Source organism: Pseudophryne corroboree, chromosome 11, assembly GCF_028390025.1.
Source record: "Pseudophryne corroboree isolate aPseCor3 chromosome 11, aPseCor3.hap2, whole genome shotgun sequence".
Taxonomy (NCBI): Eukaryota; Metazoa; Chordata; class Amphibia; order Anura; family Myobatrachidae; genus Pseudophryne; species Pseudophryne corroboree.
In genome coordinates, this window is record NC_086454.1 from 19,837,489 (window position 1) to 19,854,586 (window position 17,098).

General features: G+C 47.2%; 1 protein-coding gene across 2 annotated transcripts; it reads left to right on the forward strand.

Annotated features, from left to right (window-relative positions):
• Positions 1-1,505: 1,505 nt before the first annotated feature.
• On the forward strand, positions 1,506-15,895 carry LOC134970342 (L-lactate dehydrogenase A chain). Of its 2 annotated transcripts, none has more exons than XM_063946348.1 (8): positions 1,506-1,612; positions 7,651-7,785; positions 9,455-9,572; positions 10,062-10,235; positions 10,933-11,106; positions 12,078-12,195; positions 12,721-12,844; positions 14,945-15,895. In XM_063946348.1, the coding sequence occupies exons 2-8, from the start codon at positions 7,660-7,662 to the stop codon at positions 15,107-15,109; spliced, it is 999 nt and encodes a 332-aa protein (XP_063802418.1). In that variant the 5' UTR covers positions 1,506-1,612; positions 7,651-7,659; the 3' UTR covers positions 15,110-15,895. The 2 variants fall into 2 exon arrangements, with proteins under 2 accessions (XP_063802418.1, XP_063802419.1); XM_063946349.1 differs by having other exon boundaries at positions 1,508-1,612; positions 7,654-7,785.
• Positions 15,896-17,098: the final 1,203 nt, after the last annotated feature.

Here is a 17,098-nt window from a genome sequence, read left to right on the forward strand (position 1 = left end):
ATGTTTCCGGAGACCTGTGCATGCGCAGTAGTCTCCAGCACAATGCCGGAGACCACTGCGATGTACAGAGGAGAGGGCCCACTGGGAGGTGCACACGGGCCCCTTCCTCTGTTATAAAGCCCCTGGGAAAGGGATAAACAAGGTGTGTGTGGGGGGGGGGGGGGGGGGGGGAGACCCCATATACTATCAGCTCAGGGACCCCCCTCACATTATCAGCTCAGAGACCCCCCCCCATACTATGTTTAGAGACGCCCCTCATACTATCAGCTCAGAGACCCCTCTTACACTATCAGCTCAGAGACCCCTCACACTATCAGCTCAGTGACCCCCCCCATACTATCAGCTCAGAGACCCCCTCACACTATCAGCTCAGAGATCCCCCCTCATACTATCAACCCAGAGACCCCTTCATACTATCAGCTCAGTGACCTTCCCCCCCATACTATCAGCTCAGAGATCCCCTCACACTATCAGCCCAGAGACCCCCTCATACTATCAGCTCAGAGACCCCCCTCATACTATCAGCTCAGAGACCCCCCTCATACTATCAACCCAGAGACCCCCTCACACTATCTGCCCAGAGACACATCACACTATCAGCCCAGAGACCCCCCTCATACTATCAGCTCAGAGATCCCCTCACACTATCAGCTCAGAGACCCCCCTCACATTATCAGCTCAGAGACCCCCTCATACTATCAGCTCAGAGACCCCCCACACTATCAGCTCAGAGACCCCCCTCACATTATCAGCTCAGAGACCCCCTCATACTATCAGCTCAGAGACCCCCCACACTATCAGCTCAGAGACCCCCCTCACATTATCAGCTCAGAGACCCCCCTCACACTATCAGCTCAGAGATCCCCTCACACTATCAGCTCAGAGACCCCCTCATACTATCAGCTCAGAGATCCCCTCACACTATCAGCTCAGAGACCCCCCTCACATTATCAGCTCAGAGACCCCCTCACAGTATCAGCTCAGAGACCCCCTCACACTATCAGCTCAGAGATCCCCTCACACTATCAGCTCAGAGACCCCCTCATACTATCAGCTCAGAGATCCCCTCACACTATCAGCTCAGAGACCCCCCCCCCCCCCCACACTGTCAGCTCAGGGACCCCCCCACACTGTCAGCTCAGGGACCCCCCCACACTGTCAGCTCAGAGACCCCCTCATACTATCTGCTCAGAGACCCCCCCCCCCCCCCCCCACACTGTCAGCTCAGAGACCCCCTCATACTATCAGTTCAGAGATCCCCTCACACTATCAGCTCAGAGACCCCTCATACTATCAGCTCAGAGACCCCCTCACACTAACACGGGACCCTGCACCCCTGTGTTGTAACCCCGGGACCCCAGCAGTCACCCTGCTGCCGCCCCAAAGACCGAGCAGCCTCCCCGCCTGCTCAAGTCCCACTCGCCCCCATAGCTCTCACTACTATGAGATTCATCCGCCGCCGCAGCGCCTGCTCCCGGGCACGTCCGCCGCTCTATGCTAATGAGGCAGTGACGTAGATGACAGGGCGCTATATAAGTCTCCCTCCCGGAGCGACCTGTGCACGGGTTATTATTGCAGCAGTATCTGAGAACGGGCCGGGCATCGGAGACAGGTGAGAGCAGCACTACTGCCACCCGGGGGCACCCTGTGCACACCCCTCAGCACTGACCCTATGCACCCTACTCATTGTACAGTCCTCACATCTGCAGTAACCCGTTATAGCAGAGCTGGATAGGGGCAGCCCTCATAGGGGCGGCTGGGTGATATATTGCAACAGTCTATTCAGGAATCCATGTATGCTCAGCCATGACATGCATGTATCTACTCCTGCACATGTCATGTGTGTGCCCTCCCCTGGCACATGTTATGCATGTGCCTCCTTGACCCCTGGCACAGACAGGCATGTAATATGTTAATGGGCAGCACGTACAGCCTTGCAGCACTGAGGTCATGGCTTCGATTCCCACCATGGCCCTAACTGTGTGGAGTTTGTATATTCTCCCCGTACTTGCGTGGGTTTCCTCGGGGTACTCCGGTTTCCTCCCACAATCCAATATTAGTAGGTTAATTGGATCCCAACAAAATTAACCCTAGTGTGAATGTGTGCGTGTACATGTGATAGGGAATATAGAGTGTAAGCTCCACTGGGACAGGGACTGATGTGAATGGGCAAATATTCTCTGTACAGCCCTGTGGTATATGTGTGCGCTATATAAATAACTGGTAATCGTGATCACAGAAGACTTGGTGGTAGATGATTATATGATTGGTTGTTTTACTTATAGGTTATAGGTCCAGGTTTATCAAGCCTTGGAGGGTGATAAAGTAGCAACCAATCGGCTCCTAACTGTCGTTTTTCAAACACAGCCTGTAACATGACCGTTAGGAGCTGATTGGCTGGTACTTTATCACTGATATTTATCACTCCCCAAGGCTTGGTAAATGAGGGAGGGGGGGAACCATAGTCTAGGTTTAATGTGTGGAAGTGTCTGATATTTATGATCTATTTATTTATTAATAGTTATATCACACTTATAGGGCAGCATATTCCATTGCGCTTTACAATTTGAAACCGCGATAGACAAACTGGGTAATAGACAGACATAGAGGTAGTGTATAAAGTAACATGTGAGAGTGCGCTCACCCTCCTGCACCCTGAGCACCCCTTGCAGTGGGAGCTGAGTCAGGGAGAGCTAAAGCTGCAGGGTGGGGCTGTGGTGTATTGTGTATACTAATGGAACTACAAGTCTCAGCCGTTGGTCCTGCTAATTCACGTTGGTTGAAAAGGCGATGAGAAGCCAGCTGAAACTACATCCCATTTTGCCACCTATGTACCACAGGGGGCACCATTGCAAAACATCACTTAGTGAGCCAGGGCCTAGACCTTCCTGAGCGGATTATCCATGACTGATTGGATTTATATAGAGATCCTCCAAGGGATCAATTTATACTATAATACAGCTAAATGCTGCTGGTGTACAGCAGAAATAGTGTAATGTAGCTTGCATCCTGCATCTGGTACACACCAAGGTCATGCCATATGCCCACTGAGTGGCACAAGCCATCATCTGCAGCAGAAGACTGGACCCTCAGTGCTGACGCTGTCTGCAGAACAGAAACCACAAGACTCTGCTCCAGATTTACCAAATCTCATTGCTACAAGTGATCAGGGGAGGAATCCCAGCTTCCAGTGATGAGACGGCCCCAGTGTGTGCTCCTGCCTCATCTGTCACATCCAGTATCCGCAGATCATTGTAGCATCTTCTCATGTGATAGGAGAGCGGGCTGTACCATATCACGCTGCATCACTTTGTCCTTGAGCGCTGTAGCTCCCCCTCCCCCCCCCCCCTGCACACAGATTTTCATCACTCATCACCCTACATGGAAACACCTCCCGGGGTTATTTCATTTTTTAAATGGCTGATGTCAAGTTATCATTATCTGCATAAAATCTACTGTGCCCGGTCATTGGCTGTGGTGTAATGTAGACATACAAATAGAAGATATTAAAGTAGAATTTATTTGCATTATTATTTGTTTTAATAGGAGATTATGTTGGTTATGGTAATTAGATTGCTAGCTTTTACGAGCAGGGCCCTCTTCCCACATGTGCTTTTCCTTCCCTCATCTCCTCACCGGGTGTGGTATTGAAAGTCGACCACTATTGGTCGACAGGGTCTTTAGGTCGACATGAGTTTTTAATGTTTTGGTGTTTTCTTCGTAGAGTGACCGGGATCCCAAATTAGTGCACCGCGTCCCCTCGCATGGCTCGCTTCGCTCGCCATGCTTCGGGCATGGTGCCTTAGCTCAGCTACCGCTTCGCTCGGCACACTTTACCGTTCCAATCGTAGTCCACGTGGATCGTTAAGTATGAAAAAATAAAAAAACAGAAAAAAATTGTGAAACTCATGTCGACCTAGAGACCCTGTCGACCTTCAATCCGGGTCCCCTCCTCACCATTGCCTACAATGACACCTAACCTTTCGGTTCAGCCGCCCTGCTACTGATTTGGGTACTATGGGCCTAGGGGGTCATTCCGAGTTGATCGCTAGCTGCCGTTGTTCGCTTCGCAGTGTTCAGGCTAAATATCTGCATATCTGCGCATGCGGCTCAATGCACACGCGACTTTCAAAAGAGCCGACGCAGTTTCACACAAGGTCTAGCGACGCTTTTCAATCGCACTGCTGGCCGCAGAGTGATTGACAGGAAGTGGGTGTTTCTGGGTGGTAACAGACTGTTTTCGGGGAGTGTGTAAAAAAAACAAAAAAAAAAAACGTAGGCATGTCAGATACAACCGCGGGCGTGACTGGCCGAACGCAGGGCGTATTCGTGACGTCAAAACGGGAACTAAATAGTCTGAAGTGATCACAAGCTAGGAGTAGGTCTCTCGAGCTGCTCAGAAACTGCACAATTTTTTTTTTTTTTTTTTTTTTTTTTTTTTTTTTTCTTTTCTTGTAGCAGTGCTGTGAACCTTTCGTTCGCACTTCTGCTAAGATACACTCCCAGAGGGCGGCGGCCTAATGTTTGCACTGCTGCTAAAAGCAGCTAGCGAGCGAACAACTCGGAATGAGGGCCTTAATTCAGATCTGATTGCAGCAGCAAATTTGTTAGCAGTTGGGCCAAAGCATGGCCCTCATTCTGAGTTGATCGCTCGCTAGCTGCTTTTAGCAGAAATGCAAACACAAAGCCGCCGCCCTCTGGGAGTGAATCTTAGCATAGCAGAATTGCTAACGAAAGATTAGCAATTCTGCTATTAAGTATTTCCTTGCAGTTTGAGTAGCTCCAGACCTACTCCTAGATTGCGATCACCTCAGTCTGTTTAGTTCCTGGTTTGACGTCACAAACACGCCCAGCGTCCGGCCAGCCACTCCCCCGTTTCTCCAGGCACGCCTGCGTTTTCTGCTGGCACGCCTGCGTTTTTTTAGCACACTCCCTGAAAACGGCCAGTTTCCGCCCAGAAACACCCACTTCCTGTCAATCACACTACGATCAGCAGAGCGATTGAAAAGCTTTGTTCGCCCGTGAGTAAAATAGCATAGTTTTGTGTAAAATTGCTTAGTGCGTGCGCCCTGCTGTGCATATGCATGAGCAGAACTGCCGGATTTTAGCCTATTAGCAATTCTGCTGAAAATAGCAGCGAGCGAACAACTCTAAATGAGGGCCCATGTGCACTGCAGGAGGGGGGCAGATGTAACATGTGCAGAGGGAGTTAGATTTGAGTGGATTATATTTCTGTGCAGGGTAAACACTGTCTGCTTTATTTTTACACTGCAATTTAGATTTCAGTTTGAACACACCCCACCCAAATCTAACGCTCTCTGCACATGTTACATCTGCCCCCCCCCCCTGCAGTGCACATGGTTTTGCCCATTTGCTAACACATTTGCTGCTGTGATCAGGTCTGAATTAGGCCCTATGACCAGTGTTGCAGCAGTGACTATACAATATCATGTCCTGCAGTGCTGTGTACCATAAATCACTGGTTTCTTCTGTCCGTACGGTTTGTGTATGTACTCGATGGCGTTGAGGATCCCCTGTGGCGCTATATAAATAAAGGCTGAGAATAATTACTACAGGAACAACCCATCCTCCATTCCTGGAGGTAATAACAGCCATGAGAATACTGTAATCCATAGTGATTACTTGCTGACATGGTGTCATGACATTGCTACGTTGTTTCTGGGATTTTATATTATGTAACGATATTAGGATGTCGCTCTTAGACCTAGGGACGTGTAGATAAATTTATTATAGATTTCTGTATCAAAAAAAGGAGACTGTCACCCCAAGAGGCCGTATTCTAGTTTCCCATTGCTTGGAATAAAGTGTTTTCCTGGCACTATCCCTGGTTACCATAGCAACCACAGCCAGGCTTTGGCCTAGCTGATATACCGATGGCTATTTTTGCATGCTGGCTTGCTGTCGTCCCTCCCATTTCTAAATGCTCCCACAGAGGCTGATAATGTGCTGGAATAAAGTGTTATTTATCTCGTAGTGGGTGGTGTCTCTGTACAGCCATGACATACAGATAAATAGCTGTATCTGGCTGCCCTGTGTGTGTATACACGCGCTTTATCTGCTGGCTGACATGTACTTCCTCTGCCCCTTGTGTTACATCCATTGTGTGCGTAGAGCAGCCGCAGTGCCGCGTGATGGCGGCTGCAGGAAGTCCCAGGCCTGTCTCTCAGGGGGACATAGAGCCACGCGCTGGTAAACATGTGTGCCCTAAACCAAGCCGTCCTATCGCTGTATAACCGGATATACACATGTCCTAAAACGAACACTCCTATGTACTAAGACGTGGAGAGAGATAAAGTACCAACCAATCGGCTCATTACTGTCCTATTCCAAACTAAAGGGGACATGTACTAAGCAGTGATAAAAGTGAAGAAGTGAGCCAGTGGAGAAGCTGTACATGGCAACCAATCAGCTGCTCTGTATACATTTATAGTATGCAGATTCTAAATGTTACGTCAATGCTGATTGGTTGCCCTGGGCAACTTCTCCGCTGGCCCTCTTCTCCACTTTTATCACTGCTTAGTACTGGCATTCCCAACCACGGTCCTCAAGGCACACCAACAGTGCAGGTTTTAGTGATATCCAGGCTGCTGCACAGATGGTTAAATCAAAATAACTGAGCTACTAATTAAGTCACCTGTGCTGAAGGCTGGATATCACTAAGACCAGGACTGTTAGTGTGCCTTGAGGACCGTGGTTGGGAATGCCTGGCTTAGTACATATCCCCCATAGCCTGTAACATAGCAGTTAGGAGCTGATTGGCTGATACTTTATCTCACCGTACATAGACCTCAGTCAGTTGGAATTATCCAAGAATCAACTGAATATTTACATATTTTGAAGTTTACAACTTTTTGGTGGCGTAACAAGATGTTTATACCGAGCAGTGCTCCCATTACCTTATTCTAGTGAGGAATATTGCCCGCTATCTGCCGCCCTGTCCTATACACCGATTTATCATTCTATCAAGTGTCTGTGGCCTTGGTGTATAGGGGAATAATGATTTTGCAATGACCTCTTGGATGCGGGTGTATTCTGGTGGCCATGAGATGCAGTCTTCCTCTAGTCCACAGGTTCTCAAACTCGGTCCTCAGGACCCCACACAGTTCATGTTTTGCAGGTCACCTGCAGATTTTTAAAATGTGTAAGTTGTTGATACACAGTGCAGCTTTCGGGTGACATGGAAAACGTGAACCGTGTGGGGTCCTGAGGACCGAGTTTGAGAACCACTGCTCTAGTCGATGACCAGTTCCCATATACCTGGGGAACATGATTTTGGAAGCTGTTGGGTGTTTGTATGGGAGTGTTATGTAGTCGGTAATATAGATAATAAAATTGAGTACAGCAAAGGGACGAAAGAGGATCATTAATACTTTGTAAAGGGAAATCTATTTTACAATACAGATTGCCAGAGACCCCATTGATAGTACAGTACAGGCTTCCTTATCTGTAGAGTACAAGTTGCGTGACGAGGCCTAGGGTTAGATTGCGCCACAGCTGACATGTACAGTGCTGGTTTATAAACAAAGAGCGGGTGAATTTATGAAGGGCTGTGTGCCCCCCCTGAACCCTGCGCGGGCTGTGTGCCCCCCTGTACCCCCTGGCCCTGCACTGACTTTGTGCTTCTTACAGCAGAGCAAGATGGCAAGCACCAAAGAGAAGCTGATCAAGAATGTGCTGGGTGAGGCGGCCGCTCCTCAGAACAAGGTGACCATAGTTGGCGTTGGTGCAGTTGGCATGGCCTGTGCCATCAGCGTCCTGCAGAAGGTGAGGTATTCTCTGGCTGGATATATATATCTATATCATTTGTGCAAGACCACTGCGATCTAAGAATATTAGATTCCTATTATATAATGGTCTATAATATCACCCAGACTGTGTGGATCCAGATCAAGAGCAAATGGGGCTCTAAAGGGGCTGAGATTTGGGGGCTCAATTTCTGGTTACTGTTTACTTGGACCAGCATTACGGAATAAATATCTACTCCTCCTATTGCATCAATATAACTTTATGGTAAGGTAAAGTGATGGAATAATAGATTATTGGGTGACTAATTTACATATATTATATCATAACGCGTTATACAGTCATCGCTGATTCCGTCTGCTCTCGCATTAGGATCAGCATTTGGAATGCAGCAGTGAGATCCGCATTCGTCTAATGAATCTCTTCTCTTGACAACATGGTTGCTAGACAACACTTGTTACTCATTAGCACTGACCCCTTGGAGTGTTACACTATTAGCTGTGAGTGGGGCAAGTTGCCGGCAACTGCAGCTGAACTGCCCTGCTTGCGTGCCAATCTGGCCCCTATGGGGCTGTGAGTTCAGAGCTACTGTAAGTGTGGAATGTAGCTCCGAGTGTGAGGAACCTGTGCTGTAGGACAAAGGGTCTCGCAGGCACCCCTACAGTCCAGGTTTTAAGTATATCCATGGCTCCGCACAGATGGTTTAAATAAAACTGTCTGAGGTGCTAATTAAGACACCTGTGGCCAAACATGGATATTCTTGAAACCTGGACTGTTGGGGTGCCTTAAGGACCGCATTTGAGAACCGTTGCTCTAGGAGGTATAGGTAACTGATTAATTTATCTGTACAAACTTTGAAATGTGTTAATGGCTAGAACCAATTATAGTTGTATTCAGACAGGTGCTTAAGGTCGACTATTCAAATGGTCGACACAAGTTGTGAGGTTTTTTTTTTTTCTAAAACTTTTTCATACTTTACGATCCACATGGATTACAGTAGGGAATAGTAACCTGTGCTGAGTGCAGTGAGGCCCCTTGCTTGAAGCGTACCGTGCGAGGGGACACTGTACCCTAAATGGGGGTCACATGTGGTTAAACATACAAAATGACCCCCCCCCCACCCCCCCCCGCGCAAAAAAATAAATAAAATAAACTTGTCGAACATTTTTGTGGTGTTTACCTTTTCACTGTTGACCATATGGGGTGACCTAATGATCCACACCCAGAATATGCACCTATACCAATAAGTTTCTTATTGGCTGAACATTTCCAAGACCCTACTAGGGCACAGAACTATAGTCTGCATCACACAGCGCATAAATTGCATTATAGGAAAATGACTATTGAATTGGGACGGACTGCAAACAAGAGTCCAATTCACATTTCATTTGTTTAACTAGAAGTTGTGTTTTTAAATGTCCTTCACTTTGTGTATTTGCTTTTTCATGTGTTTGCACTGGTGTATGATGCATATACTTTACATTAGCAATGTGAGTATGTGTATAATCTCCTGTACAGAAGAGGAGTTAGGAGTTCTGTGTTCATTAGGAGCACATAGGTATGTCAAGCTATAATTGCCCCAGACTATTACAGCTGTTAGAACCCACCCTGGGTTTCCGTAACTCGTACATGGTGACGGAGCCCCTCTGTGGCTCCTGTGTCCTTACAGTTTGTCTCTCTCCCTCCACAGGACTTGGCCGATGAGCTTGCTCTGGTTGACGTGATAGAAGACAAGTTGAAGGGGGAAATGATGGACCTCCAACATGGCAGCCTCTTCCTGCGCACTCCAAAGATTGTGTCTGGGAAAGGTGAGTGCGTGCTCTGAGACTAGACAGGGGTGATTACCTCCCGCCAGTCAGGGACTTGTGTGAAATATTGTATGTAAATTAGCACCCCCCCCCCCCCAGGTTATTTATCTACAGCTTGTAACGCCACGGAAATGGGTTATGACAGTCGTGTCAAAGTTTGGGTGGGAATAATGGACTATAGAGGCAATCTTTTACTCCCTGTCTCTTGAGCGTGCCTCTCACTCTGCAGCCAATAGGCATGTTCTTGCACATGGTGGAAATTGCGTCCAGAAGCAGCGACCTAGCGCTCGGCTTAAGAGTGATCGTCCCATTGTCATGTGACTTGGTCACGTATGTATATTACTGACCCATGCACGAGCTAGGCAGCTGACCAATATCTGATTCTGGCGGTCATGTCATGTGACCTGATCAGAGTGGTGGGATGCGACTCTATCTGTGTGTGATGAAGGGGTAGAAGAATCTTATATCGGAGCCTTGTTTCTATTACAGATTACAGTGTCACAGCCAACTCCAAGCTGGTGGTCGTAACCGCCGGTGCCCGCCAACAAGAGGGAGAGAGCCGCCTGAACCTGGTGCAGCGCAACGTCAACATCTTCAAATTTATCATTCCCAATATTGTGAAGTACAGTCCCAACTGCATACTGCTGATTGTCTCCAACCCTGGTGAGTGTTTGTCTCCACATACCTGCCGCTACTCTATAGGGATTGTGTTATCAGAATGCCAGAGACCTTTTGGAAGTATGGAACAGTTACATAGAATAGAACCATTGTTTGGCCGAGGCTAATGACCAGGTTTGGGCTAGTTCATCACATATGGGAAGATTTGTCTTTCACGGAATATGTTCTACCTTAATGTCTCCGGTTCTATCAGGCAGCTCGCCTCCCCTGTACACAGTTCTCTCAAAACTTACATGTGTTCTTTCTACACTCACACATCCCACTAATAAAACGGGGACGCAATGCATTAATGGTTCAGGGTTGGAAGTCATTAAACAGTGTCCTTTAGGGAAAAAGTATTCGATGTAATCCATTCAGGGCAGCGATATAGGGCTGTCAGTGTGTCCGTAGGGCTAATCTGCTTTATATATCCGACTTTGAAATCCAATATTCAGATATGTAAGTGGACACAGGGTGGTTACAAAAGCCCAGCGGAGTTTGCATCTGAAGGAACTGTTATGTGCATTCTGAGCTGTATAACAAAGTGCACTGCAACAATATACTATAAGTTGTAACTGTGTGAGCTCCAATACCTTTCCCTATTGTGTCATTCTGAGGATCTGATTATCTGGAAAAACGTTGGGCTGTCTGTAATTTAGAAATTCAATTACAAGCTAATGTATTTTTTTTTTTTTCCTTCCAGTTGATGTCTTGACGTACGTAGCCTGGAAAATCAGCGGCTTCCCCAAGCACCGAGTCATCGGCAGTGGCTGCAACCTGGACTCTGCCCGCTTCCGCTACCTCATGGGGGAGAAGCTGGGCATTCACTCCCTGAGCTGCCACGGCTGGGTCATCGGTGAACACGGAGACTCCAGTGGTGAGATTCTAGTAGTTGTCAGCTGCAGTCAGGGAAAAGGATCTGAAGACTGAACCTCCGTAACCTTAGAGAGGATCTATATTTATCTATTTGGAAAGGTCACCAGTGTAACACAAGTAGGTCAGACGGTATGGCCTTTACCCCCAGAGTGCAGAGAGAGGGCAATGGAACAGTTGCTGAGCTGTTAGACGGCAACGCTTTGCTTCAGCAGAACGCTCTGCACCGACAGAACAGCTGGAAATTATTTGCTTTAATTTTTTTTACATTGATCATAAGTTAATGATTATGTAAAATGTCATTGGGAATAAACTGCAAAGTGCAATCTAGGAAATGTTACCAAATGTTGCCTTGGGAACAACTAGCACTTATACACGGCGTTCTGTGGAAGCGTCTATTTAGGATATAAAAAAGGATAAAAATAAATATACAGTTCTCTGCCCTCGTCAGACATGATACTATTTCCTGCTTCCCTAATGTGGCGCACGGTTCAGTATGAAACACTGGAAAACCTATGTTACATTTTAACCATAGGGAATGTTTAATTGCGCAGTAAGCCACGCCCACTCTTGCGTTCATTAACATACATAGAGAAAATAACAGCTAGTAGCCGAGTACCTTAATTATTCCCAAAATACAAAGAAATATAAATAAAGGTGGTTACTCCCAGTGTCAGCTGTAACTATCTTTGTAGTCTGTTCCTAGGTCACATGACTGACACATGGCCTAGACTAGAGGATCCTTATCTGGCTGAAGCTTAGTAAATTTTATACAGTATAATATTGATTTGCTCAACGTGTATAGTGCGGAAAAGCGTGGGTGGTGGGACAGCTGCGCGTTTTGCGCAGTGCCAGATATTGCTCAGTTACTGTGCATCAGGCGTGGACTGCAGTGTCTCCTCCAATCTAGGAAGTAATGTGCAGCCTGTTCCGTCTCCCAGTAGACTGGTTACTAATCCTCTCGCCCTCTTTCAGTGCCGGTCTGGAGTGGGGTGAATGTGGCCGGAGTGTCTCTGAAGACCCTGAATCCTGACATGGGAACAAGTGCGGATAAGGAGAACTGGAAAGAGGTGCACAAGCAGGTAGTGGAAAGGTACGTCCTCGCTCACCTCTGGTGATGTATTTATGCAGTACAGAGAACAGGTGTCCATTCCTGCAGACTGTGCGACGTCACGTGTAAAGTAGCTGCATTGTGCATGGAAAACAGATGGAGCTCTCAAATAGTATTACAAGTCAGCTGCATCGCCCCTATACGCCCCCTAGTCAGTGCAGCTGTCGCCACTAATGGCGTGCATTTGTACTAGCCCCACCCTGGGTGCAAAGTTCCACCGGATGTAACTGGATCATTGCATATAGTACGCTTACCTCTGAATAGGCTGCAATTCCATCTGCATGCCTGTGGTTGCACCTATATAGACTATAGATCTGATAAGAGGTGTAGCTGTCACTGTTGTGGTTGGCCGATAACTGGAAGTCTGTTCCACGTTCGTATTGTGTAGTCCAGCTCCTCACTGGCTGAGCAGGAGAACTAGCTACACCCAATATCTCCCCGCACATCATGCATCTCTGCGCTCACCGCTGACCGTTAGTGATGTGCTGTATTTCATATTCCTCACAGTGCTTATGAAGTCATCAAGCTGAAGGGCTACACTTCCTGGGCCATCGGCCTCTCTGTGGCAGATCTCGCTGAAACGATCCTCAAGAACCTCCGACGTGTCCACCCAATCTCTACTATGGTCAAGGTAAATGCTCTTCAAGTGACACTGGGGGTTCCTGCCCTGGCGCCCAGGTTATGACTTTCCCTAAGGAGCACCTTGGCTGTTGCTAATCCCTCGCTGAGCGCTGCTTCCTGTCATGTCACGCTCTAAGTATATGCCCCAGCACTGCACCTATTTGATTTGGTTCGTGAGTTGACAATTGCTAGAAAACGGTGATTAGTGTTTCTCAGTGCAAGTGAAAGTATCTCCCCACTCCTACCCGGAGTGATCGAAGCTTGCAGAGGAGCAGGTGTGACCGATGTCTGCTGCTATGGCACCTAAACAAAAGGCAAAAAAGATCAAGTATCAAACACTCCACCGCTGCTTGGGAAGAGTAGTAGTAGGAGTACTGGATTTCGGTTCTGTTCTTCCATGTATTTGTTGATGGGTGTAGTAAAAGAACAATGGTGGGTGGCACAGTATTACCGCCCAGTCACCCTGCAGTCTCCCCATGTGTTGGGTAGAAGGATGGGTGTAGTAATAGAACAATGGTGGGTGGCACAGTATTACCGCCTAGTCACCCTGCAGTCTCTCCATGTGTTGGGTAGAAGGATGGGCGTAGTAATAGAACAATGGGGGGTGGCACCATATTAACACCCAGCCACCCTGCAGTCTCTCCATGTGTCGGGTAGAAGGATAGGTGCAGTAACAGAACAATGGGGGGTGGCACCATATTACTGCCCAGCCGCCCTACAGTGTCTCCATGTGTTTGGTAGAAGGATGGGTGTAGTAATAGAACAATGGGGGGTGGCACAGTATTACCGCCCAGTCACCCTGCAGTCTCCATGTGTTGGGTAGAAGGATGGGTGTAGTAATAGAACAATGGGGGGTGGCACCATATTACTGCCCAGCCGCCCTACAGTGTCTCCATGTGTTGGGTAGAAGGATAGGTGCAGTAACAGAACAATGGGGGGTGGCACCATATTACTGCCCAGCCGCCCTACAGTGTCTCCATGTGTTTGGTAGAAGGATGGGTGTAGTAATAGAACAATGGGGGGTGGCACCATATTACTGCCCAGTCACCCTGCAGTCTCTCCATGTGTTTGGTAGAAGGATGGGTGTAGTAATAGAACAATGGTGGGTGGCACAGTATTACCGCCCAGTCACCCTGCAGTCTCCATGTGTCGGGTAGAAGGATGGGTGCAGTAATAGAACAATGGGGGGTGGCACCATATTACTGCCCAGCCGCCCTGCAGTCTCTCCATGTGTTTGGTAGAAGGATGGGTGTAGTTGACCATCCTCAGTTTCTTTGATTTCTGCTAAAATATATGGAAGCAAAAATGTAACCTATAAGGGAAGTGGGGTTCAGTGACTGAGGAGTCTAGTCATGAAGCAGTGAAAAGAGTGGAGAAGTGTCAGTGGAGAAGTTGCCCATGGCAACCAAGCAGTGTTGAGGTAATATTTATAAATTGCATTCGATTACATTTATACAGAGCAGCTGATTGGTTGCCATGGACAACTTCATTCTCTTCACAGTTTCATGAATAGACCCGAGTCATAAACTGCCGTCTGCAGCAGCAATGTAGCGAGGTGCAGTTACTACCGTCTTCCCATATCTGTGTGATAGAACCCCGGCGCCACCGCGGTTATTAGCATTCAGAGGTGCGGATTGGCTACATGCTGGCAAGGGTCGGCACAGGAGTAGCAATATAAAATCAATCTAGTAATACTTTGCAGATGCATGAAAGGGAGGGGTTAATCTAAACAAGGTTTCCCCCAGAACACCTAAAGGTATTGGTGTTAGCTGGCACCCGCTGTTCACTGACCAGGCCCCTGCATTGGTAGCTGTCAGAAGGCGGAGCTTGGAGATGCAGGGCTCGCTACAGGGCAGGTGCGTTGTCGCATTCATGTTGGTTGCAAGATGAAAGCAATCGTCTCGAGGCAATGATTTTTATTTGCTCAAAATACGTAGTCTTAAAGAAGACCCTTCCTCCTTGCAAGCATTGCCGTGTGGGTACTGCTGTACCCTCTGAGCAAACAGCCCTCATTTTTATCTTACGCCAACACACAATACCACAGGGGGTAGTTCCACCCTGGGTCTTTCTAACCAATCAGATTATCACAAATGTATTCCTTTTCTTCCAGGGACTGTACGGTGTGAAGGATGAAGTCTTCCTTAGTATACCATCTGTTCTGGGGAACCAGGGCATCACCGATGTGGTACAGATGACCCTGAAGACTGATGAAGAGGAGTGTTTGAGGAAGAGCGCAGACACCCTCTGGTCCATTCAGAAGGAGCTACAGTTCTAAGCCTTCCCGCAATAGTTGCGTGTCCATTGTCTTAATGTGTTTTGTATGTTGCACTTTCCAAGTAGGTCAACTACCCTTGTATGTTAGTCACCCGTACCTGTGCGATTGCCAAAAAGGCTGCTGTGGTCTGGCAGCTGCTTGGAGGCAGAAAGGGTTAAATGTATAGTTATTGCAGAAATAACTTGTTACCATTTGTGTATTTTTGCCCACCCAACACATCGTCACAGCCTGGCCGAACAACCCCTGACATTGCAAAGTGTATCGACCTACAGTGCGTAACTGGCACTCATTACATGGACTGGGAATCTAGCCATCTGAGGTATGAGGCACAAGGTGCCTCCTTCTCAACAGATTGGCTGCATTTTCATGATTGCTGGCGTTCATTCTGTAATGGCCTCTGTGTCCAAGCTAAAACATATAATAGTGCAAGATGTGTTTAGTACAACTGACTTGGGGCATGCTTGCGTAAATTGGGGAATGAAACTGGAAAGCCTCAGATTTTAGTACCCAGAGATACAATTGCACAAACAAAGTGCATTGTAATAATCTAAAACTGTTTTCCAGGTCAAATGATTTAATGGCAAAAAATACCCACCTCCAAAGAGTATCAATCTATATGAAGAATAATCTATATAAAGATATATATTTCAGTGTCCTGTTCAATGCTGTCTTTTATTCATTCCATGGTGTAGAGGGTTCATGTGATTACAACGGAGACTGCATCATGTGACGTAGACAGAAAGACGAGATGTGAGCACTAATAAAAAATAAATTATATTCTGCTGATTTCTGTTGTTGGTCTGTCTTCCTTCTCTGTGAGTTACTCAGCTGTAGTCATGAAACAAATTAATTATCATTTATTTTAAAGGAAATTTAAAGTGCACCTGGCTCCATGGACCTAGTCTATACCCCACTGTAACCAGCATCCCTGATGGATGACAGGGAAATGTAATTCACTGTCACCTACGCACACGGGCAGCCGACACGTGGGTGGTACTGGTGTGTACAAGCTTGCAGCCACCTGTTCCCCGGGGGTTAATGGCATCACTTCGGCACTAGAACAGCAATACTTGACGCTGCCTCTGCTACTGAATGTAACACTGAATATTGCTTCAACCTTTTAACCAGCTGCGTTTACTTTGAATGTGTTTCTTTAGTGAAATATAATTGCTTACTAAATGGAGAGAGATTTGTCTTACTATGTATATTCCATCCCTGTAGAGGGGCAATAATTCCTCGTGTGTAACACTGACCTGTTATGTAAATCCATTGTTGGAATACTAGAATAAATACTTAAATTAATTTGGGGACAATGCTTATACCCCTTTTCTGCTGCCGCAATAACCTGGGTTAGCCGGGGGGGCTGCGGCTCAGTGGCAAAGGGTCCCTTTAAAAGCATTGAGAGCCAGATCACCGACAGAACAGAAACTCTGCACACGGGTGCTGACCTGGGAATAACCTAGGTGGAAGGTGCAGTGGTAATGGACTCTGACGTGGATTGGAACGGTGTTCCAAAACCCAGGTAGGACCTGTGATTTAGGTGGAAAAGTGGTACTGCAGGCTGATAAGTAAACAGAACACCCCAGCTATGTGTCAGTCCAGCCTTGCTTAGGTCAATGCATTTTTTTTTTTTTTCAGCTTGACATCTGCTGCCGGATGGTGATGCGTGATTGGTCTCCAGTGTGCCAGAGTACAGCGGCGGGTACTTTACAAGGTCTTGTGCAGACTTTCCTCCCGGAGGCAGTTTGATATAAAATGTTGATTTTTCAATTACCAGATTTAATGAAGGGATAAAAACTGGTGCCTACAAGGAACCTGGGATCTAACTTAATTTTTCTTGGCAAAGTTTCAGCTGCGCCCTTACACCTATCAGACTAATCTTTGTACCTACTGTATATAAAATGCCAAATAGTCTTTACAGAATGAAACCTTTGTGGTGATCGGCCTCTGGGGCTGTATACAGCTCCTGCATATCTGATGTAGATACTG

Bases quoted from the DNA above. Each gene is read 5' to 3' on its own strand.
- LOC134970342 (XM_063946348.1), top strand. From the start codon at position 7,660: ATGGCAAGCACCAAAGAGAAGCTGATCAAGAATGTGCTGGGTGAGGCG. The intron at 10,236-10,932 runs GTGAGTGTTTGT...TTTTCCTTCCAG, and splicing joins GCTGATTGTCTCCAACCCTG to TTGATGTCTTGACGTACGTA. The intron at 12,845-14,944 runs GTAAATGCTCTT...CTTTTCTTCCAG, and splicing joins CAATCTCTACTATGGTCAAG to GGACTGTACGGTGTGAAGGA.